Here is a 25,232-nt window from a genome sequence, read left to right on the forward strand (position 1 = left end):
TAATTCATGTACCATATGATTCATCCATTTAAAGTGTACAATTCAGTAGTTTTTGGTATATTTACAGATGTGTACCACCATTACCACAGTCGATTTTAGAACATTTTCATCACCTCAGAAGGAAACTCTGTCATCCTTTAGCTCCACCCACACCCCATCTCCCAATCCTCAGTTCTGTTCCCTTGATCTGTATGTTTGTCTTTGGTGCCAGTACCACACTGTCTTGATAACCTTTGCCTTGTAATAAGTTTTAATTTTTTGAAGTGTGACTCCTCTTACTTTATTCTCTTTTATAGGATTGTTTTGGCTATTCTGGGTCCCTTGCAATTTCATGTGAATTTTAGAATCAGCTTGTCAATTTTTACAAACAAGTCAACTGGAATTCTCATAGAGATTGTGTTGAATCTGTAAGTCAGCCTAGGGAGTATTGCCATTTTAATGTTAAATCTACTGATCCGTGGACGTGGGATGTTTTTCCATTTATTTAGATCTTCTTTAATTTCTTTCACCAATATTTTGTAGTTCTAAAGTGTTTTATTCTTTTTGATACTGTTGTGAATAGAACTATTTTCTTTTTTTTATTATATTTTATTTATTTTTATTTATTTATTTTTGGCTGCATTGGGTCTTCGTTGCTGTGCGCTGGCTTTCTCTAGTTGCACCGAGTGGGGGCTACTCTCTGTTGCAGTGCTCGGGCTTCTCATTGTGGTGGCTTCTCTTGTTGCGGAGCATGGGCTCTAGGCACGCGGGCTTCAGTAGTTTTGGCTCTCAGGCTCAGTAGTTGTGGCTTGAGGGCTGTAGAGCACAGGCTCAGTAGTTGTGGCTCGCGGGCTCTAGAGTGCGGGCTCAGTAGTTGTGGCTCACGGGCTTAGTTGCTCCGTGGCATGTGGGCTCTTCCCGGACCAGGGCTCGAACCCAGTCCCCTGCACTGGCAGGTGGATTCTAAACCACTGCACCACCAGGGAAGTCCCTAGAATTATTTTCTTAATTTCATTTTTGAATTGTTCATTGTGAATGTATAGGAATATCATTGATTTTAATATATTGATCTCATATCCTTCAACCTTGCTGAACTTGTTTATTCAAATAGTTTTTTTGGTAGGTTCATTAGGGTTTTCTATATATAAAACTATGTCATCTGTGAATAGAGTTCGTTTTACTTCTTCCTTTCCAATCTGGATGCAGTTTATTTCTTTTCCTTACCTAATTTCCCTGACTAGAAGCTCAGTACAATGTTGAGAAGAAGTTGTAAGCAGGGACATTTTTGTCTTGGTTCTGATCTTATGGAAAAGCACCCAATCTTTCCCCCATTAAGTGGGGTATTGGCTGTGGGTTTTTCATAGATGCCCTTTGTCAGGTTAAGAAGTTACTTTCTATTCTTAGTTTGTTGAGCGTTTTTATCATGAAATGATGTTGGATTTTGTCAAATGCTTTTTCTGCACGTATTCAGGTTATTATGTGATTTTTGTTTTTTGCTTTTTATTCTGTTGATGTAGTAGGTTACATTAATTGATTTTTGGCTGTTAAACCAATCTTTCATCCCTGGGATAAATCCCACTTGGTCATGGTGTACAAAATTTTTTTAGTATATTGCTGGATTCAGTTTGCTAGTATTTTGTTGAGTTTTTTGCATTCACATTCATAAGAAATATTGATCTATAGTTTTCTTGTGATGTCTTTGTTTGGTTTGTTATCAAGATAATATGGGCCTTGTAAAATGAGTTAGGAAGCATTCCCTCCCCTTCTATAAACCATCTAGACCTGGGTTTTCTTTGCATAGTTTTTTGATTACTGATTCAGTCTCTTCACTTGTAATAGATGTATTCAGATTGTCCATTTTTTCTTGAGACAGTTTCAGTAATTTGTGTCTTTTGAGGAATTTGTCTAATTTTATATATGTTTTCTAATTTGTTGAAATAGTTATTTATAGTACTCCATTATAATTATTTTTATTTCTGCAAGGTATGATAGTAATGTCCTCTCTTTGATTTCTGATTCTAGTAATTTGAATCTGTTTTCTTTTTTTCTTGGTCAGACAAGCTAAAGGTTTGTTTCGCTGGTCAACAAGCTAAGGACTTCTTTTCAAAGAACCATCTTTTGGGCTGGTTGATTTTCCCTATTGTTTTTCTATTCTCTCTTTCATGAATTTTTGTTTTAATTTTTACTATTTCCTTTCTTCTTCCTGCTTTAGGTTTAGTTTGCTCTTCTCTTTCCAGTGTCTTAAGGTTGAAGTTTAGGTTATTGATTTGAGATCTTTTTTTCTTTTCTCTTTTATTTAATTTATTCATTCATTCATTCATTCATTCATTCATTTATTTTGGCTGCGTCGGGTCTTAGTTGAGGCAGGCAGGATCTTCGTTGCGGCATGTGGGGTCTTTTGTTGTGGTGCGCAGGCTCTTCATTGCAGCGCATGGGCTTCTCTCTAGTTGTGGTGTGCAGGTTTTCTCTCTCTAGTTGTGGCACACAGGCTCCAGGGCTCGTGGGCTCTGTAGTTGTGGCACGCGGGCTCCAGAGCACGTGGGCTCTGTAGTTTTGCGGCACGCAGGCTCTCTAGTTGAGGCGCGCGAGCTCAGTAGTTGTGGCGTGCAGCTTAGCTGCCCCGTGGCATGTGGGAACCTAGTTCCCAGACCAGGGATCGAACCCGCATCCCCTGCATCGGAAGGCGGATTCTTTGCCACTGGACCACCAGGGAAGTCCCTAGATCTTTTTTCTTTTTTAACCCAGGAACTTACAACTATAATTGCTCTCTAAGCACTACTTAAGCTATGGCCTGTATTTATTTCCCAAATTTGTCCTTGCTGTTGATTTCTAATTTCATTCAATTGTGGTTGGAGAACATAATGTATTGTTTCTATCCTTTTAATTTATTGAGGTTTGTTTTATGGCCTATCATATGGTTTCTCCTAGAAAATGTTCCATGTGCACTTGAGAAGAATGTATATTCTGTTGTTGGGTGGAGTGTTCTGTAGATGTCTGTTAGGTCTAGTTGGTTTTAAGTGTTGTCCAAGTCTTCTACTTCCTTGTTGATCTTCTGTCTAGTTGTTCTATCCATTATTGAAAGTGGGGCATTAATTCTTATTGTTGAATTGTCTGTTTCTCTGTTCATTTTTCTTAGTTTTTGTTTCATATATTTTGGTGCTCTGTTGTTAAGAGCATACATATTTATAGTAACACTTTTTTGTTTTAAACTCTATTTTGTCTCATGAGTATAGCCATTCTAGTTTGTCTGTGGTTGGTGTTTCATGATACATCTTTTTCCATCCTTTTACTTTCAATTTATTTGTGTTTTTGAATCTAAAGTCTGTCTCCTGTAAACAGCCTTTAGTTGGTTCATGTTTTTTTAATCCAACCCGACAACCTAATGACAGATTGGATTGTTTATTCCATTCATATGTAATTTTATTATTGATATAGTTGGATTTATGTCTGCATTTGCTTTTTAAAAAATTTTTATTTATTTATTTATTTGCTGTATTGGGTCTTCGTTGCTGTGTGTGGGCTTTCTCTAGTTGCAGTGAGCGCGGGCTACTCTTTGTTGCGATGCGCGGGCTTCTCATTGCGGTGGCTTCTCTTGTTGCGGAGCATGGGCTCTAGGTGCATGGGCTTCGGTAGTTGTGGTGCGCAGGCTTAGTAGTTGTGGCACACAGGCTGTAGAGCACAGCCTCAGTAGTTGTGGTTCATGGGCTTAGTTGCCCTGCAGCATGTGGGATCTTCCCGGACCAGGGCTTGAACCCGTGTCCCCTGCATTGGCAGGCAGATTCTTAACCACTGCACCACCAGGGAAGTCCCTGCATTTGCTTTTTGTTCTCCATGTCATGTCTTTTTTACCCCTCTGTTAGTCTTCCTTTATTGCTTTCTTTTGCACTGAATATTTTCTAATGTAGCATTTTGATTTTATTATTTCATTATTTTTGAGGGTTTTTAAAAGTGATTGCTCTAGGGTTTACCATATACATCTTAATTTCTCAGAATCAGCTTCAGATTTATACTAGCTTAATTCTTATAATATATATGGAAATATTACTTCTATATAGCTCTATTCCCATTTTCCCCCTTTTGTGGTATTATTGTTATACACATAACATGTACTAATGTTACAAGCTGAACAGTACATTGTTAGAATCATTACTGTCTGCTGTTGTTTTCTTAATCTATAACAGCTTTGCTCCTATACACCTTTGTGCTATTACTAGCACATGTATTATGCATGTATTATATTTCTATGTTACAGACCAAACAGTACATTTTATGCACATTTTTTATAATTGCCTTTTCAATCAGTTAAGAGAAGAAAGCAAAATAGGCATTTATATTGTCTTTTATAATTACACAGTTACATTTACTAGTGCTCTTTGTATATGTAAATTCAGATTACCATCTGAGGTCACTTTCTTTCAGCCTAAAGAATTTCCTTTAGTATTTCTTCTAAAGTGGATCGGTTAACAATAAATTCTTTCAGTTTTTGATTACCTAGGATAGTGTTTATTTCACCTTCATTTCTGAATAACAGCTTTGCTGAATGTATAGCATTCTTGGTCAACAGTTTTTTCTTTGAGGACTTTATGTTATACCACTGCCTTCCTGGCCTCCATTGTTTCTGCTAAGTTAGCTTTTTATGTTATTGGGTTCCTTTATAAGTGTCACACTGTCTTTCTCTTGCTACTGTTAAAAGATAAACTGAGGCATATTAAAAATTTTAAGAGTTCGTTTGAGCAAAAATTGATTTGAATTGGGCAGCACCAAACCGAAAGTGGTTAGGAGCCCTCTAGTGGAAAGATTTTTATAGAGAAGAGGCAGAATCAAACCAAGAAAATTATTTGATTGGCTGTAGTGTAAGCATTTGCTTTACTTGGAAAAGTCTAGTTGGCTGTTTGTGATTAGTTGTCCTCAGGTTTTAATTTCTTAATGTTGAGAGATTTATAGCCTTAGGTTTTAGTTTGATTATGTAGTCTAAGGCATTAAAGCCACCTCAGTCTAATGGCTTCATTTTTTAATTAATTTAATGCTACCTTCCATATTTTCTCCTTGTCTTTGACTTTTAGCATTTTTTAATGATGTGTGTTTTAGGCCTTATTAAATTTATCCTACTTGGAGTTTGTTGAGCTTCTTGGATGTGTAGGTTATTGTTTTTCAATAAACTTGGGAAGTTTTTAGCCAGTATATCTTTAAAGATTTTTTTTTTCTCCTTTCCTCTCCTGGTACTCCCATTTCATGTATTTTTATGGATTTTATGATGTCCCACATTTCTCTGAGGCTCTGGTTTTTTCTCCTTCATTCCTTTTTCTCTCTGATCTTCAGTTTGCATAATCGCAATCATTGTATCTTCAAGTTTGCTCATTCTGTCTTATGCCAGTTCAAATCTACTCTCGAGCCCCTCTAGTGATTTTTTTTTTTTTTAATTTTAGTTCTGTGAATGTATAATGGCTACTTTGGAATCTTTTTCCATAAATCCAGCATTTGGTCACTCTCAGAGGTAGTTTCTGTTGCTACTTTTTTCATGATGTGTGTGTGGGTCACACTGTCATACTTGCCTGTTCCTTTACATGCCTTGAAATATTTTGTTGGAAACTGAATATTTTAGATTATGTATTATAGCAGTTCTGGGTATTGGTCTGCCACCCCCACCCCCCAGGGTAGCTTGTTATTATTATATGTTTATTAACTGGCTGGATTATTTTAGTGAAGTAGCCAGAGGTCTTCTCAGCTTGCCTCTCCTGGTGTGAAACCACCATGCCTTGTGGACTGGGAAAAGAGCTGTTGAGGTCCCAGTATTTATTCTAAGGGAGCCATGTCCACGGTAGAGCCTCTGTTCCACTTTCCTGTGACTGAGCCTCAGCACCAGGCAACTGGGAGTAGGACGAGAAATACGAAGGTCTGTCCTACTCCTTCCAGAAAGAAAGCCCTCTGTCCAGGAGCTGGGGAGAGATGGAGCCCTGTGTTCCTGCTAGAGCAGTCCAGCATGCAGTCTCTGCCTTGCTGAGCTGGGAGGGGAATAGGAGAGAGCCGTTTACCACAGATTCCTACCTTTCTTACTGACTTTTCATAGATCTTCTCTAGTAGATATTTCTTTCTTCTTTTTTTTTTTTAAGACCGTTTCTAGAGGTTTCAAATGGTTGGGGGTTATTACATAGTTTTCACCAGTTTCACTGGGGAGCAGATCAGTGGAACTCCTCTGAAGTTCAGAGAAGTCAGTCTCCAGTGTGCTTCTATGTGATTTTAACATCTTTCTTTTAAGAAGGGTGGGTGGCTTTTAAGAACCCTTCAAATCAGCAGATGGCAATACTTCTTACTTCTGTCTTACAGATTTGGGATGTAGACATTCATAAGTTTTAATGAGAGTTAAGGAATATATGGATCTGCATAAGGAAGACCCAAGGAAAAAAGGAACTTATATATTCTTAATCCTTGCATTGGTGTACTTTCTGTGAAATTCACATTAGTAATAAATTATACAGGCATACCTCAAAGATACTAGGTTCAGTTCCAGACCACTCCAATAAAGCAAATATTGCAATAAAGCAAGTCACACGAATATTTTGGTTTCCTAGTACATACAAAAGTTATGTTTACACTATACTGTTGTCTGTTAAGTGTGAAATAACATTATGTTTAAAAAACAATGTATGTTCATACGTTAATTAAAAAATAAACCTGTTGTAAAAATGGCACTGGTAGACTTACTTGACACAGGGTTGCTGCAAACCTTCAATTTGTAAAAGACTCAGTATCTACAAAGTGCAATAAAACAAAGCATGAGAAAACAAGGTATGCCTGTACCTAACTTTGTAACAATTGTTAGTTGTAGAATATTTGCTTATTTTCTCTTGTGCTGGTTAGGATTGTTTTACCCAGATGTTTTGCAGATATTTATTTTTAAAGTACCCACTCCTAACACACTTGTTTATCCTGTTTTCTGTCTCTCTGGAGTGATTTTACTTTTCTGAAACTGGTACTTGATGTAAGAAAATAAGGGAATAGTGATTCATCACTTCCTTCTCCCCATCAAGGACACGTCTTGACTCTCTTCTGTGTACTCAGAGCTGTGCTGATAATACAGAGAGATCTAAGACATGATTGCTCTTCAAGGTATTTACTATCTAATGCGTAGATAGACATATACTTTAAAAGTAAACCACAAGGCATGATTTCAATCTTCCTAAGAAGGAAGAGGACCTGGGATGGGGTTACCGGCTTGAAGAAAGTAGAAAAGGTTTATAACAACCAAATGTTTAACGTGGTAGGAATTTAATAAGCAAAGAAGTTTGTAAAGAGAGTGAGAGACAGTGTGGTGTGGTAACCTTCCTGGGAATCCTGACTCCACCTCATTTTAACTCTGTGGCTAGTGTTGGGCAAGTAACTAAACTTTTTTGTGATTCAGTCTCTTTATGTAATGAAAATAAGAATTGAGCAACTACAAAGGATAGTTGGATGAACCAAATGAAATACTGTATTAGAATAATGCCTGGTTACTATACTCATCACAGTGGTTTTGATCATGGGTTTGCTGAGCCCCAGTGATTTTTGGACAGTATGAATTGATAGTGTCATCAAACTTCATTGAGGTCAACATATATCCAGTGTTAGTTTTTCGATAATTTTGTTTAATTCATTTATTTATTATTTTTTTATTTTTGGCTATGTTGGGTCTTCGTTGCTCTGTGCGGGCTTTCTCTAGTTGCGGTGAGCGAGGGCTACTCTTCGTTGCAGTGCGCGGGCTTCGCATCGCGGTGGCTTCTCTTGTTGCGGAGCACGGGCTCTAGGCGCGTGGGCTTCAGTAGTTGTGGCAGGTGGGCTCAGTAGTTGTGGCCCATGGGCTCTAGAGCGCAGGCTCAGTAGTTGTGGCGCACGGGCTTAGTTGCTCCACGGCATGTGGGATCTTCCCGGACCAGGGCTCGAACCCGTTGTACCTGCATTGGCAGGCGGATTCTTAACCACTGCTCCACCAGGGAAGCCCTGGTAATGTAAATTCTTTACATTTTTTATCATTTAAGATTTTTTGGCTATGTTTGGCCCTTTACATTTTATTATGTTAGGAACTATCTCATCAATTTGCATGTGCACATGCACAATTCACACACAAACCTCCTAGGTTATGATTGGGATTGCTATGAATCTGTAGCTCTGTTTGGGGCAAATTGACATCTTTACAATAGTGAATTTTTCCAATCCGTGAATAAGACATCCTTTCATTTATTTACGTCAGCTGTAATTTATTTCAATGAGATTTTTCAATTTGTAGTCATATGCATAATTTGTTAAATTTATCCCTAGGTATTGATTTTTCAAATGCTATTATAAACTGTGTTGTTTTAAAAGTTATATATGTATATATATATATACATATATATATATATATATATATATAGTTATTTATTTCTAGGGCATGAAAAGTTAGTTTTTGTGTATATTGCTGTCATATCCACCATTTTGTTAAATTTGGTTATTAATTCTATGATTTTGTCTTTAGAGCCTTTTGGTTTTCTTACATACTTAGTCATGTCATTTGTGAAGAATGATAATTTCTTTCTTTCCAATTCTTTGCAGGGACGGGTGGAGGGGCAATAGAGGAGGGCATTTATTTCAATGGCTAGAACCTCCAATGAAGTGTTAAATAGAAATGATAATAGGTATCTTTTTCTTGTTGCTGATATCAGAGCCAAAGGTTTCAACATTTTAGTACTAAGTATGATATTTGCTATATTTTTTTTAACTCCTCTCACATAAAAGAAATTTCCCTGTATTCTTAGCTTACTGAAAGTTTTTATTGTGAATGTACGTTTTCTGCATTTGTTGAAATGATTATACATGTATTCTTCATTCTGTTAATGTGTTGAATTACATTGATTAATTTTCTAATGTTGAAGCCAGTGTTGGATTTCTGATATAAACCTAACTTGGCTGTGAATTTAGTCTGATTTGATAAGCTGATATTTGTTTGTTTTTGCATCATTCACAACACTTCTGACTACCTTCCCAAAGTTTTACGATTTTTTAATGTGGCTTGGGCCATTTAAAAGAAGGTGTATTCTGCAGTTGTAGGATGGAGTCTTTTAAGCATGTTATTTAGATCAAGTTTGTTCATCATGTTATTCAACCTTTTGATATTATTAGTGTTTGTTTTTGTCTAATTCTGCTAGTGGTATATTAAATCTCCCACTGATTATGGATTTGTATATTTTCCCCTTTAGTTCTATGTTTTCCTTATATATCTTGCAGCTATGTTATTAGGTATGTTCAAATTTAAGATTGACTCTTTTAACACTATGAAATTTCCCACTTTATCTCTAGTATTGCATTTTGCCTTAAAGTGTACTTCATCTGATAATTAGCATACCAATGCCAGCTTTATTTTCATTAATGTATGCCTTTTTATACTCTTAAAAAGATGGTCTCTTATAACCAACATATAGTTTGCTGGTTTTAATTCATCAACTATATTAAGATATAATTTGCATACAATAAAAATATATATTTAAATGCACAGTTTGATGAGATTTGACAAATGTATACACCCATGTAACCAGTAATATAATGAAGACATAGAACATTTCGAAACTCAAAAGGTTCCTTGGTGTCCCTTCTCATTGCCAATCCCTACCCCAACTTGGACAATCACCGTTCTCCTTTCTCCCACTATTGATAGGTTGTGTCTTTTCTAATGTTTCATGTAAGTGGAATTGTATAGTATGTACTATTTTGTGTCTGGTTCTTTGAAGAGATAAAGCAGTGCAGAATATTGGGCTCATCACAGTGCATTTCCTCATCTCCAAGATCTTGGCCCTCAAGACCTGGCTGACTTGGTAGACCTCCAGTGCTTTCATACTGATGTGTTTGAATTTTATTAAAGTCTTCTAGTTGGTGTTAATGGGAGGGTTGGTTTAAAACCTGATAGTTCATGATAGCCCAAAGCAGAAGAGCTCCACTAGTATTTAGTGAAAGTACAAAGGTTCAGAGATTAAGAATGAGGGTGAGTATTCTAATTAAATGGAATCCAGATGATTCCCCCAAGAATCCTGAGCAGGATCGAAAGATTCAAAACTGTATTGTTTCCATTAAATAAAGGATATGTATCCTATATATTTTATATCAGTCAAGATTCAGTGCCAGAAACCAGATGTTTTAAGCAGGAGAGCATTTAGTGCAGGGAATGAATGGTTACAAATTGTTGGAAGGTCTAAAGGAAAACATTTTAGACTTGGCTTACAAGAATGGCTCCCCTGGTAATTACAGAGCTGCTCTGTCAGGAGAGCTGCTCATTGACTACCTCATGGACTGCCGCTGGAACTGTACGGAAAGCACAGTTGCGGCCATCACTACACCATGATTTCACTTGCTAGCAGCAGTAATAAAGAGGCCCAGCAAGAAAACCTTTCTCTTCAGCCTTTCAAATCTCACAAGACTGCCTCTCATTGATAGATCCTAATTTTAATCAAACACTACTTGAAGAGAATATAGGAATCGTAGTTTTAGGCTTAGGAGCTTTTCCAAGTTTTAGGAAAGTAGAATGAGTGTCGAACCCACAGTTTCTGCCATGCACATAATTGAAAAGTCCAGTGTCCCTCTAATTAAAAGAGGGTGAAGGGTAATTCAATGTTATTCTGAATAAACTGTCAGTTTTTTTCTTTAACATTGCCATCAATAAATATAATGTTTAATGAGACTTTCGATCTTCCATGACTTTGATTTTTTTTTTCTTTCTGCTAAATGAGCATGTTATGGCCAGTGATTTAAATATCCAGAATGCATATCAATCAATTAAAGGTTATGTTTGAGTTCAATTAATATTTTAGTATTTGTTGAGGATATACAAGATACCTGGCATTACATTGGTAACTCAAAATTTAAACAGCTTGTTACCAAGATTGACATTACCTAATTCTGAGATCATTTTCAAAGATAATCCTGAAGTCAGTTTATTTCATAATCAAGTGCATATGGAAACTTGCATCAATTTCATTTGTAATTCTTATTGTATATTCAAGGACACTTTGTGATATAATCCGTAAGTGTTTATAGCGACTCAGATCTTGATGTGAAAATGTCAGTGATATCCTCAAGGGTAAAAAGCTAAATATAGCTCCTTCAGCATTGCCCTTATGCTGTTCTGTTTCCCTGCTTTCTTCCCCCCCCCCCCTTTTTTTCTTTTTCCTTTTTATTTATTTATTTATTTATTTATTTATTTATTTATTTATTTATGGCTGTGTTGGGTCTTCGTTTCTGTGCGAGGGCTTTCTCTAGTTGCGGCGAGCGGGGGCCACTCTTCATCACGGTGCGCGGGCCTCTCACTATCGCGGCCTCTCTTGTTGCGGAGCACAGGCTCCAGACACGCAGGCTCAGTAGTTGTGGCTCACGGGCCTAGTTGCTCCGCGGCATGTGGGATCTTCCCAGACCAGGGCTCGAACCCGTGTCCCCTGCATTGGCAGGCAGATTCTCAACCACTGCGCCACCAGGGAAGCCCTCTTTTTCCTTTTTAAAGTGGGTGGTATGATATCAGTAAAAGGCCTGGATAAAGTCAGGACAATATACACACCAATGCCATCTAGATGTTTTTGGTTTGTTGTGAGCTACTGAGGTCTTATGATGTTTTCAACAGCTATAGATCATTTGTACTCAAGGGGAGAAAAAATAAATAAAAACAAACACAAAGAGACTGGTGAACTGTAATATGATTGTTAGTTCTAGTGTTAAGCAATGAAAGTGTTCAGGACTAGAAGTTAGAAGGCGTATGATGCTTAAATAGCTTTAACGTGACAGTTTTGGGGCCAGTATTTTTGTATGTCAAATAGCATCTGTTTGTGATTTATAATGATTCTGAATTTGAAATTCACCTCAGTTTTCCTCTTGCTCTTTGCATTAGCAATAATTCATTGTGAAGAACTCTAAAAAAGAACTGACAATTTTATTTTAGGGCACAGTGACTCTAAGTCTGTACTCCATAAGTATTATATTTCATTTGAGACTTTAAAAAATGTCAGTAATGAAGTGTGTTTTAATCCATTTACTTTTCTTTGTCCTCTCAGGTGGATCTCCTTACTTAGCAACCAAAATTAATGAAGCAAAAGACTTGCTAGAAGCAGCCACCAAACATTGATTGATGCTCAAGGACCACTCTGAAGGAGAAAAAGGGGGACCTTATAAAAAATGTCCTGCAAGTTAATCTAAATCATGACCTTCATAATTTTCATACATGTAGTGACCACAATCATTTCTTCCACTACTAAGCTATATAATAATAAAAGATGAACAATCCATCTTTGTTTTATCTTCCAGAGGAACACGTTAAAATTCAATCACTGATCTTTCCCCCTTATTTTCTTCCTCTCTCTGATAGTCATACATTTTAAGACTTCTGTTAGTCCCGAATTCCTCCCACCACCCCACCCCCCTAACCCCCCATACAAGTATAATCATCGGTAATATAACTGGAATTTGTGAGCGATGGGTAGAAAGTTTCTTGCTGCCTATATTTATGCTCGTGTTGTCCCTTGTTTCCTCAGAGGAATTTAGTACTCTGCCTATGTAAGGTGCTTTAAATATTTTGAGACCAAACACTGACTGCCATCCCGGGGAAGTGATTTGAAAGTTGATTGAATTTACTAAATGGTGTTTTGTAAAGCAGTGGTTAGGAAAGAACTCTGCTCTCCCTGAGACCCTATAACTGAAGCATGAGAACTTGGAGAGCTACTAAAATGATTAAAGGTTTACAAAATGAGCCCTGTGAGGAAAGCCTGAAAAGAGCTGGGAGAAGTCTGAGGGATTTGTATTTAATTATAGTCTTCTGGTACTCTATATTTATTCAATTATTCATTCTACAAATATTTATTAACCACCTGTAACGTGTGAGGCACTGTAAGTTTCCTCGAGAGTTACAGGTGTGAACCAGTCATGGATCCTGACCCAAAGGGACTTACATTTAGGGAAAAGATAAACCACACGAACACTATTTGAGAGGCAATGCTAAAGAAGTTCAAAAAAAGAAAACAATATTTTAAATTGACCATCAGGGGGAGCTTCATAGAATCACGAGTAGCATAGACCTTGGCTTTAAAAACAATGAGATATACCATATGATTGGTGACTCTTCTGTTTCCCCTGAGATCAGTCACAATTAGCAGAAGTAGGATGTATTAGTTAGTTTGATTAGAGTGCAGGGTTTCTCCAAAGCAGGGGATGAACACATGGTCTGGAAGTCCTGGCCCTGAAATGTACAGCGTGTTAAATTATTTTCTCAAAACAGCCCCTGGTCATCATCACTTTACTATTCCAAAAGCGAGAAAAGAGACTCAGAGGCAGAATACCAGCATTATTTTCTAGTACTCCTTTACAACCCTGGGTTCATCCCAGATAAGCTGAACTATTGTATTTCATCTATCTTAAAATGCTTTCTTAATATTCTAGATGCATGTTTCAATTTATGACATCCTGTAGTGGGGGAGTTTTCTTTTTTTTTTCTTAACATCTTTACTGGAGTATAATTGCTTTACAATGGTGTGTTAGTTTCTGCTTTATAACAAAGTGAATCAGCTATACATATACATATATCCCCATATCCCCTCCCTCTTGAGTCTCCCTGCCACCCTCCCTATCCCTCCCCTTTAGGTGGTCACAAAGCTCCGAGCTGATCTCCCTGTGCTATGCGGCTGCTTCCCACTAGCTATCTATTTTACACTTGATAGTGTATATATGTCCATGCCACTCTCTCACTTTGTCCCAGCTTACCCTTCCCCCTCCCCGTGTCCTCAAGTCCATTCTCTACGTCTGCGTCTTTATTCTTGTCCTACCCCTAGGTTCTTTAGAACCTTTTTTTTTTCTGTTTAGATTCCATATATATGTGTTAGCATATGGTATTTGTTTTTCTCTTTCTGACTTACTTCACTCTGTGTGACAGACTCTAGGTCCATCTACCTCACTACAAATATCTCAATTTCGTTTCCTTTTATACCTGAGTAATATTCCATTGTATATATGTGCCACATCTTCTTTATCCATTCATCTGTCGATGGACACTTAAGTTGCTTCCATGTCCTGGCTATTGTAAATAGAGCTGCAATGAACATTTTGGTATATGACTCTTTTTGAATTATGGTTTTCTCAGGGTATATACCCAGTAGTGGGATCGCTGGGTCGTATGGTAGTTCTATTTTTAGTTTTTTAAGGAACCTCCATACTCTTCTCCATAGTGACTGTATCAATTTACATTCCCATCAACAGTGCAAGAGGGTCCTCTTTTCTCCACACCCTGTCCAGCATTTATTATTTGTAGATCTTTTGATGGCCATTCTGACTGGTGTGAGGTGATACTCATTGTAGTTTTGATTTGCATTTCTCTAATGATTAATGATGTTGAGCATTCTTTCATGTGTTTGTTGGCAATCTGTATATCTTCTTTGGAGAAATGTCTATTTAGGTCTTCTAACCATTTTTGGATTGGGTTGTTTGTTTTTTTTTGATACTGAGCTGCATGAGCTGCTTCTATATTTTGGAGATTAATCCTTTGTCAGTTGCTTCATTTGCAAATATTTTCTCCCATTCTGAGGGTTGTCTTTTCATCTTGTTTATGGTTTCCTTTGCTGTGCAAAAGCTTTGAAGTTTCATTAGGTCCCATTTGTTTATTTTTGTTTTTATTTCCATTTCTCCAGGAGGTGGGTCAAAAAGCATCTTGCTGTGATTTATGTCATAGAGTGTTCTGCCTATGTTTTCCTCTAAGAGTTTTATAGTGTCCAGTCTTACATTTAGGTCTTTAATCCATTTTGAGTTTATTTTTGTGTACAGTGTTAGGGAATATTCTAATTTCATTCTTTTACATGTAGCTGTCCAGTTTTCCCAACACCACTTATTGAAGAGGCTGTCTTTTCTCCATTGTATATTCTTGCCTCCTTCGTCACACATTAGTTGACCAGAGGTGCGTGGGTTTATCTTTGGGCTTTCTATCCCGTTCCATCGATCTATATTTCTGTTTTTGTGCCAGTACCATACTATCTTGATTACTGTAGCTTTGTAGTACAGTCTGAAGTCTGGGAGCCTGATTCCTCCAGCTCCGTTTTTCTTTCTCAAGGTTGCTTTGGGTATTCGGGGTCTTTTCTGTTTCCATACAAATTGTGCAACTTTTTGTTCTAGTTCTGTGAAAAATGCCATTGGTAGTTTGATAGGGATTGCATTGAATATGTAGATTGCTTTGGGTAGTATAGTCATTTTCACCGTGTTGATTCTTCCAATCCAAGAACATGGTATATGTCTCCATCTGTTTGTATCATCTTTAATTTCTTTCATCAGTGTCTTATAGTTTTCTGCATACAGGTCTTTTGTCTCCTTAGGTAGGTTTATTCCTAGGTATTTTATTCTTTTTGTTGCAGTGGTAAATGGGAGTGTTTCCTTAATTTCTCTTTCAGATTTTTCATCATTAGTGTATAGGAATGAACGAGACTTCTGTGCATTAATTTTGTATCCTGCTACTTTACCAGATTCATTGATTAGCTCTAGTAGTTTTCTGGTAGCATCTTTAGGATTCTCTATGTATAGTATCATGTCATCTGCAAACAGTGACAGTTTTACTTCTTTTCCGATTAGGATTCCTTTTATTTCTTTTTCTTCTCTGATTGCTATGGCTAAAACTTCCAAAACTATGTTGAATAATAGTGGTGAGAGTGGACAACCTTGTCTTGTTCCTCATCTTAGAGGAAATGGTTTCAGTTCTTCACGACTGAGAACGATGTTGGCTGTGGGTTTGTCATATATGGCCCTTATTATGTTGAGGTAAGTTCCCTCTATGCCTACTGTCTGGAGGTTTTTATCATAAATGGGTGTTGAGTTTTGTCGAAAGCTTTTTCTGCATCTATTGAGATGATCATATGGTTTTTCTCCTTCAATTTGTTAATATGGTGTATCACATTGATTGATTTGCGTATATTGAAGAATGCTTGCATTCCTGGGATAAACCCCACTGGATCATGGTGTATGATCCTTTTAATGTGCTGTTGCAGTCTGTTTGCTAGTATTTTGTTGAGGATTTTTGCATCTATGTTCATCAGTGATATTGGCCTGTAGTTTTCTTTCCTTTTGACATCTTTGTCTGGTTTTGGTATCAGTTTGATGGTGGCCTCCTAGAATGAGTTTGGGAGTGTTCCTCCCTCTGCTATGTTTTGGAAGTTTGAGAAGGATAGGTGTTAGCTCTTCTGTAAATGTTTGAAAGAATTTGCCTGTGAAACTATCTGGTCCTGGGCTTTTGTTTGTTGGAAGATTTTTAATCACAGTCTCAATTTCAGTGCTTGTGATTGGTCTGCTTATATTTTCTGTTTCTTGGTTCAGTCTCAGAAGGTTGTGCTTTTCTAAGAATTTGTCCATTTCTTCCAGGTTGTCCATTTTATTGGCATATAGTTGCTTGTAGTAATCTCTCATGGTCCTTTGTATTTAAGCAGTGTCAGTTGTTACTTCCCCTTTTTCATTTCTAATTCTATTGATTTGAGTCTTCTCCCTTTTTTTCTTGATGAGTCTGGCTAATGGTTTATCAATTTTGTTTATCTTCTCAAAGAACCAGCTTTTAATTTTATTGATCTTTGGTATCGTTTCCTTAATTTCCTTTTCATTTATTTCTGATCTGATCTTTATGATTTTTTTCTTTCTGGTCACTTTGGGGTTTTTTTGTTCTTCTTTCTGTAATTGCTTTAGGTGTAAGGTCAGGTTGTTTATTTGAGATGTTTATTGTTTCTTGAGGTAGGATTGTATTGCTATAAACTTCCCTCTTAGAACTGCTTTTGCTGCATCCCGTAGGTTTTGGGTCATCGTGTTTTCATTGTCATTTGTTTCTAGGTATTTGTTGATTTCCTCTTTGATTTCTTCAGTGATCTCTTGGTTATTTAGTAGTGTATTGTTTAGCCTCCATGTATTTGTATTTTTTACAGTTTTTTTCCTGTAATTGATATCTAGTCTCATAGCGTTGTGGTCGGAAAAGATACTTGATAAGATTTCAATTTTCTTAAATTTACCAAGGCTTGATTTGTGACCCAAGATATGATCTATCCTGAAGAATGTTCCATGAGCACTTGAGAAGAAAGTGTATTCTGTTGTTTTTGGATGGAATGTCCTATAAACATCAATTCAATCCATCTTGTTTAATGTATCATTTAAAGCTTGTGTTTCTTTATTTATTTTCATTTTGGATGATCTGTCCATTGGTGAAAGTGGGGTGTTAAAGTCCCCTACTATGATTGTGTGTTACTTTCGATTTCCCCTTCTATGGCTGTTAGCATTTGCCTTATGTATTGAGGTGCTCCTATGTTGGCTGCGTACATGTTTACAATTGTTCTATCTCTTCTTGGATTGATCCCTTGATCATTATGTAGTGTCCTTCTTTGTCTCTTGTAATAGTCTTTATTTTAAAGTCTATTTTGTCTGATATGAGAATTGCTACTCCAGCTTTCTTTTGATTTCTATTTGCATGGAATATCTTTTTCCATCTCCTCATTTTCAGTCTGTATGTGTCCCTAGGTCTGAAGTGGGTGTCTTATAGAAGCATATATATGGGTCTTGTTTTTGCATCCATTCAGCCAGTCTATGTCTTTTGGTTGGAGCGTTTAATCCATTTACATTTAAGGTAGTTATCGTTAGGTATGTTCCTATTACCATTTTCTTAATTGTTTTGGGTTTGTTATTGTAAGTCTTTTCCTCCTCTTGTGTTTCCTGCCTAGAGAATTTCCTTTAGCATTTGTTGTAAAGCTGGTTTGGTGGTGCTGAATTCTCTTAGCTTTTGCTCATCTGTACAGGTTTTAATTTCTCTGTCAAATCTGAATGAGATCCTTGCTGTGTAGAGTCATCTTGGTTGTAGGTTTTTCCCTTTCATCACTTTAAATATGTCCTGCCACTCCCTTCTGGCTTGCAGAGTTTCTGCTGAAAGATCAGCTGTTACGCTTATGGGGATTCGCTTGTATGTTATTTGTTGTTTTTCCCTTGCTGCTTTTAATATTTTTTCTTTCTATTTAATTTTTGATAGTTTGATTAATATGTGTCTTGGCGTGTTTCTCCTTGGATTTATCCTGTATGGGACTCTCTGCGTTTCCTGGACTTGATTGACTATTTCCTTTCCCATATTAGGGAAGTTTTCAACTATAATCTCCTCAAATATTTTCTCAGTCCCTTTCTTTTTCTCTTCTTCTTCTGGGACTCCTGTAATTCGAAGGTTGGTGTGTTTAATGTTGTCCCAGAGGTCTCTGAGACTGTCCTCAATTCTTTCCATTCTCTTTTTGTTATTCTGCTCTACAGTAGTTATTTCCAGTATTTTATCTTCCGGGTCCCTTATCTGTTCTTCTGCCTCAGTTATTCTGCTATTGATTCCTTCTAGAGAATTTTAATTTCATTTATTGTGGTGTTCATCATTGTTTGTTTGCTCTTTAGTTCTTCTAGGTCCTTTTTACACGTTTCTTGTATTTTCTCCATTCTTTTCCCAAGATTTTGGATCATGTTTACTATCATTACTCTGAATTCTTTTTCAGGTAGACTGCCTGTTTCCTCTTCATTTGTTTGTTCTGGTGGGTTTTTACCTTGCTCCTTCATCTACTGTGTGTTTCTCTGTCTTCTCATTTTGCTTAACTTACTGTGTTTGGGGTCTCCTTTTTGCAGTCTGCAGGTTCGTAGTTCCCGTTGTTTTTGGTGTCTGCCCCCAGTGGCTAAGGTTGGTTCAGTGGGTTGTGTAGGCTTCCTGGTGGAGGGGACTGGTGCCTGTGTTCTGGTGGATGAGTCTGGATCTTGCTTTTCTGGTGGGCAGGACCATGTCCAGTGGTGTGTTTTGGGGTTTCTGTGACCTTATTATGATTTTAGGCAGCCTCTCTGGTAATGGGTGGGTTTGTGTTGCTGTCTTGCTATTTGTTTGGCATAGGTTGTCCAGCACTGGTCGTTGAGTGGAGCTGGGTCTTAGCATTGAGATGTTGATCTCTAGGAGAGCTTTCGCTGTTTGATATTATGTGGAGCCCGGAGGTCTCTGGCGGACCAATGTCCCTGAACTCGGCTCTCCCACCTCAGAGGCACAGGCCTGACACCCGGCTGGAGCACCAAGACACTGTCAGCCACTCGGCTGAGAAGAAAAGGGAGAGAGAATGAAAGAGAGAGAGAGAGAAGAAAGGGGGCGGGGGGAGAGAAAAAGAAGAAGGAAGGAGGGAAGGAAAGGAAGGAAGGAAGGAGGGAAGGAAGGAAGAAGAGAGCAATCAAACCACAAAAAACAAATCCAAAAGAGAAAAAGAAAAAATATATATATCTATATATTAAAAAGGAAGAGAGCAACCAAATCAATAAACAAATCTACCAATTATAATAAACTCTAAAAACTCTAAGATAAACATAAAACCAGAAACAAATTAGGTGCAGTAAGCAAACCCTAAGCCTGCAGTTGCTCCCAAAGTCCAGCGCCTCAATTTTGGGATGATTCATTGTCTATTCAGGTATTCCACAGATGCAGGTACATCAAGTTGATTGTGGAGGTTTAGTCCACTGCTTCTGGGGCTGCTGGGAGAAATTTCCCTTTTTCTTCTGTGTTTGCACAGCTCCTGGGGTTCAGCTTTGGATTTAGCCCCGCCTGTGCATGTAGGTCGCCTGAGGGCGTCTGTTCCTGCCCAGACAGGACGGGGTTAAAGTAGCAGCGGATTAGGGGGCTCTGGCTCATTCAGGCTGGGGGGAGGGAGGGGTGCGGAATGCGGGGCAAGCCTGCAGCGTCAGAGGCCATCATGACTTTGCAACAGCCTGAGGCACACTGTGTCTTCTCCCTGGGAAGTTGTCCCTGGATCCTGGGATCCTGGCAGTGGCGGGCTGCACAGGCTCCCAGGAGGGGAGGTGTGGAGAGTGACCTGTGCTCGCACACAGGCTTTTTGGTGGCAGCAGCAGCAGCCTTAGCGTCTCATGCCTATCTCTGGGGTCCGCGCTGATAGCCGCGGCTTGCGCCCGTCTCTGGAGTTCGTTTAGGCGGTGCTCTGAATCCCCTCTCCTCGCGCACCCCGAAACAATGGTCTCTTGCCTCTTTGGCAGCTCCAGACTTTTTCCCGGACTCCCTCCTGGCTAGCTGTGGCGCACTAACCCCTTTAGGCTGTGATCACGCAGCCAACCCCAGTCCTCTCCCTGGGATCCGACCTCCGAAGCCCGAGCCTCAGCTCCCATCCCCCACCTGTCCCGACTGGTGAGCAGACAAGCCTCTCGGGCTGGTGAGTGCTGGTCGGCATCGATCCTCTGTGCGGGAATCTCTCCACTTTGCCCTCTGCACCCCCGTTGCTGTGCTCTCCTCCATGGCTCCAAAGCTTCCCCACCTGCTACCCCCCGTCTCTGCCAGTGAAGGAGCTCCATAGTGTGTGGAAACCTTTCCTCCTTCACAGCTCCCTCCCACTGGTGCAGTTCCCGTCCCTATTCTTTTGTCTCTGTTTTTTTCTTTTTTCTTTTGCCCTACCCAGGTATGCGGGGAGTTTCTTGCCTTTTGGAAAGTCTGAGGTCTTCTGCCAGCGTTCAGTAGGTGTTCTGTAGGAGTTGGTCCACATGTAGATGTATTTCTGATGTATTTGTTGGGAGGAAGGTGATCTCCACGTCTTAACTCCTCCATCTTGAAGCTCTCCAGTGGGGGATTTTTCAACGTTGGCAATATTGACTTATTGAGCTGAATAATTTCTCTTTATGAGGAGCTCTCCTGCACATGGTAGGATGATTAGCAACAAGGGGCCTGTACCTATGAAAGTCCAGTAGCACCCCCTCAGTTGTGACAATCAGAAATGTTTGTGAATGTTGCCAAATGTTCCTTGGAGGGCAAATTTGCCCTGGGTGGAGAGCTATTGCTGTAAATGTTAATTGTGTCTTTTTTTCTTTTTATAAATTTATTTATTTATTTTTGGCCGCGTTGGGTCTTCATTGCTGCGCGCGGGCTTTTCTCTAGTTGTGGCGAGCAGAGGCTACTGTTTGTTGCATTGTGCGGGCTTCTCATTGGGGTGGCTTCTTTTGTTGCAGAGCATGGGCTGTAGATGCATGGGCTTCAGTAGTTGTGGCACACGGGCTCCGTAGTTGTGGCTCAAGGGCTCTAGAGCGCAGGGTCAGTAGTTGTGGCACATGGGCTTAGTTGCTCCGCGGCATGTGGGATCTTCCCTGACTATGGATCGAACCTGTGTCCCCTGCATTGGCAGGTGGATTCTTAACCACTGCGCCACCAGGGTAATCCCACTGTGTTTTCTTTTGGTACGTAAAATAATGGATGGCTGACTTAATTGATTGATTCTTAGAGTCACTAAAATATGGTTCTTAAAATCCCCCTGTGTGTCCTAATTTTCTTGTGCTTTAGTATTTTTTTTTTTTTCTGCTCACTGTTACCCCTGTACCTCAAATACCCTCCTAATTCTCCACATGCCCAAAGCCTAGGTATAGTTTAAGGCCAAGCTAAAATCTCTATCCCTCCTTTTCTGGTGATTCCAGCAAAAGTAATATCGTGAATCATCAGTTCTTTGAGAGCAGGGACCATATCTGTCTTGGTCACTGCTACACTGCCACCCAATAAATATTTCTTTAATGAATGAATAAATTCCCGCAGCACTTTATTCCTCACTTATGGTAACTTGTGAAACAACTCTTTGTGTAACATGACTTATTTCTTCTACAAAAGTGCAAGAGCCTTTAGAGCAAGAATCTTGTCGTTCGTCTTTGTAACCTCTTTAGTGTGGAGCACTTGGCACTTAGTAGACATCATAAAGTTGTAAGTACTAAAAAAAATGTTTTCTGAATACTGTGCTTCAAAAAATGTTACCACTGATTTTGAAAGTTATGCTAAGCAATATTGGGGTACCCTCAGGACATACCTGTTAATTGACATCATTTTCTTCTCCATAATGTATTCATAAAAATTTGAGTCCCCAGCATTAGTTTGGAATTTCCTTCATTCTGTTCTCATTTATCTGCTGAGCATGTGTCCAAGAGACAGATCTGGTTTTGAACACTATCTTCCTATCACATGATCTTGGGCAATTAATCTGCAAGTCTATAATTGCGTCATCTATACAATAGAGAAAATAAGAATCCTATCTAAAAAGGTTGTTATAGGGAATAAGGTTGTATAAAGCATTTAGTCATATAGCAAGTGCTCAAAAAATATAATTAGTCCTTCTTTCAGTGTCCCATCTGGTAGAATACCTTGAATTAAGGTTTGGTGTGCCAGTAATCATTTATTTTACTCTTGAATCTGCAGTTTGGTTAGTGCATGGTGGAGACAACTCATCTCCATTCCATGCAGCATCAGCTGGGGCTGTTGGCTCGGAGGTTAACCGGGGGTGTCGGCCTGGAGCCTCAGTTCCTTTGTACAGAGGTTTCTGCCCGGAGCTACTAGGGCATCATCACACCACAGCAGCTGCAGTCTAAGAGACAGGAAGTGGAAGCTGCAAACTCAACCTGGGTCTGAAAACTGGCAGTTTTAATGGAAAACTCTTTCATGGAGCCCCCCTAGATTCACAGGGAGAGTATATAGAGAACTGTGAAAGAATTAGGGGCCATCTTTAATATGTAGCAGGGCAGGGTCTGGATTTTTTACCCCCTTAATCAAATCAGTTAAGGCATTGTCTTTATTTGTTTTTAATATTTGGCCTCGCAGTGTGGCATGTGGGATCTTAGTTCCCCGACCAGGGATCAAACCCGCGCTCCCTGCATTGGAAGCACGGAGTCTTAACCACTGGACTGCCAAGGAAGTCCCGGCATTGCCTTTAAAAAATTCTTCAGAAATGTAGAATTTAAGTTCAACTACCTGGTGTAGTTTCAGATGATACAACTATTTTTTAAGGTAGATATTAATTCAGTACTCAGTCTCTAAAAGGCAGAAAACTTATAAAATTAGATAAACAGCTACCCACTCAACTCCTTATTATCTGTAAAAAGCTTATTTGAATGGTTACCTATCTTCAGTAAAGATTGCTTTTATGTATTTGCTGTCATTGCATATTCTTCTTAACTAAGTTCTTTGTTGATGTTGCAGTTTCTGTTTATTCTTACATCTTAGATGCAATCTGAGGGATTAGGAAAGACCTTTTAAAAACAAAGCAATTACTTCCCAGATTCCAGAGAAAGTGTAAGTCAAGTAGACAGTTAATTAAAGGGGGAGCACAGAATGCCATTTACAGTATAGTTGATGGTGCCAATCTCCAGCATGAAGTCAAAAGTGGAGAGAAGTTGGGCTTCCCTGGTGGTGCAGTGGATAAGAATCTGCCTGCCAATGCAGGGGACACAGGTTTGATCCCTGGTCCAGGAAGATCCCACATGCCACGGAGCAACTAAGCCCGTGCGCCACAACTACTGGGTCTGCGCTCTAGAGCCCGCGAGCCACAACTACTGAAGCCCGCACGCCTGCAGCCCATACTCCGCAACAAGCGAAGCCACCGCAATGAGAAGCCCGCGCACTGCAACAAAGAGTAGCCGCTGCTCGCCGCAATTAGAGAAAGCCCGCACGCAGCAACGAAGACCCAACGCAGCCAAACATAAAGATAAATAAATAAATAAATAATTTTTTTAAAAAGTGGAGAGAAGTTTAGTAAGGAAAAAAGTATGTTCACTGAGGGAGACATTGTTTTATTTAATCTTCAAATCATTTCCTTTATTTAGTTTGAAGTGTATTTTGGTTATTCAGCAAATATTGAATACTTACTATATCAGGCAGTAAAGACAGAAAATAGGTTCATCCTTAAAATGTGTTGTATGCTCAAACTAAATAGAAGAAAAAACCAGATTCTTAAATATAGAGACCTTTTTTTTCCCTGATACTTTTGAATTAAGAAATATTAAGAGTTGTATTATTGGGTATGCTTGTGATTACCCAGCAGGGTCATAAGAAATAACATACTTTATCCAAGTATAGAAATCCTCTGCTTGTCATGGGGGACCTTGAAAGAGCTTCTAATGATGAATCTGCAACACATTTGGCAATTAGCTTAAGGTAGTTTAATGACATTTGTGGGGGAAGATGAATTAGCCAGGCCCTTAATGTCAAAAAATATGAAGTTTCTGTGACTCAGCCCACTTAGGACGAGCTACAGAGGCCGCAGCAAGAAGTGAAATATACTAGGAGGCCAGCTCATTTCGCACAGTGAGAACCACACCATTCACAGAGACTCTGCACCTTGCCCAGCACCTCCTGGACAAAGGCCTCTGGCTACAAGGAGGATTTAAGGGCAGTGAGTAAATGTGTCAGCACTGAGCCTCCCTCCTAGTGGAAAAAGAGCATATCCAAAGAGCATATCCTGTTAACACTATGTCAGTATCATCTACTTGTCAAAAATATGCCATGAATTATGAGCCAAAATTTTATTTATGGTGGAGTTAGACACATTAGGAGATTAGATGATTTATTAGCTGGAAAAGTTGAGAAGGTTCTCTGGACTCGTTTTTTAGGTGGAATCTAAGTGATCTGGATCACTGCCCACTAGTGAAATTGCTGGGTATGGTAGACAAAGAAAATGTTCCTTCTAATGATTTTTATGAGCTCTGTAGCTCCTGTTCCCAGCCGAGTGCTCTTTTCCCTTTTTTTTATTGTTGCTGAGCAAAGAATTTATAAAAAGCTTTTTCTTCCTTTTTTTTTTTATTTTATTAAAAGCCCTGCTCAATTGAAATGGAAGTTCATTAAGTACTGTTCATTTCTCTTCCTGTCGTTATAACCCCGTCCCCCTCCACTCTATTCAGCCGTGCCTGGCAGCCTGGCCAACATTTTAAGTCTGAACAGACTATTACATAGATATAGACATGCAGCCTCCAGCATCAAGAGGGAGTTCAGTGCCACATGGGCAGAATGTGATCACTCAGGCTAGAGGTCGACCGTAAATTTCAAATTAGCCCCTCACCTTACAGGGGCAAATGCCCTGGACAATTAAATCGGCAGTCGGGAACTGCTGTGCCAAGCGGACTGCCTACGTTCTCCCTCTTAATTTTCATGGCACCCCTGAGAGGCAGCTGCTATTGCTGTGGCCATTTTAGAGATGAAGAGACAAAGGCCCAGAGGAGCTTAGGAACTTTGCCAAGAATACACAGCTAGTAAGAGGTGGGACTGGGATCCGAGTCCAGTTTGGCTTGACTCCAAAGCCCACGTGCTTTACCTTTACTGCACTAATTGTAGACAGTGCGGGAATCATGGTAGAATTAAGGGGGCTTGCGTGGCTCTCGGCTCCTTCTTTGACAGCTGTGCCCTTGGGTTATAATTTGGGAGCTAGGTTTATGGCAGAATGCAGTGTCACTTGGCACGAGCGAGGAGT

General features: G+C 39.1%; 1 protein-coding gene across 1 annotated transcript in view; it reads left to right on the top strand.

Moving 5' to 3' along the window:
- Positions 1-12,249, top strand: part of DNAJC15 (DnaJ heat shock protein family (Hsp40) member C15) — a 65,716-nt gene extending 53,467 nt beyond the window's left edge. Inside the window, exon 6 of the mRNA XM_061170987.1 lies at positions 12,021-12,249. Coding sequence (XP_061026970.1) covers positions 12,021-12,091 — 71 coding nt within the window. The 3' untranslated portion in view covers positions 12,092-12,249. The remainder of the gene's footprint in view (positions 1-12,020) is intronic.
- The last annotated feature ends 12,983 nt before the right edge of the window (positions 12,250-25,232 follow it).

This window comes from Eubalaena glacialis, chromosome 16 (genome assembly GCF_028564815.1).
Source record: "Eubalaena glacialis isolate mEubGla1 chromosome 16, mEubGla1.1.hap2.+ XY, whole genome shotgun sequence".
NCBI lineage: Eukaryota > Metazoa > Chordata > Mammalia > Artiodactyla > Balaenidae > Eubalaena > Eubalaena glacialis.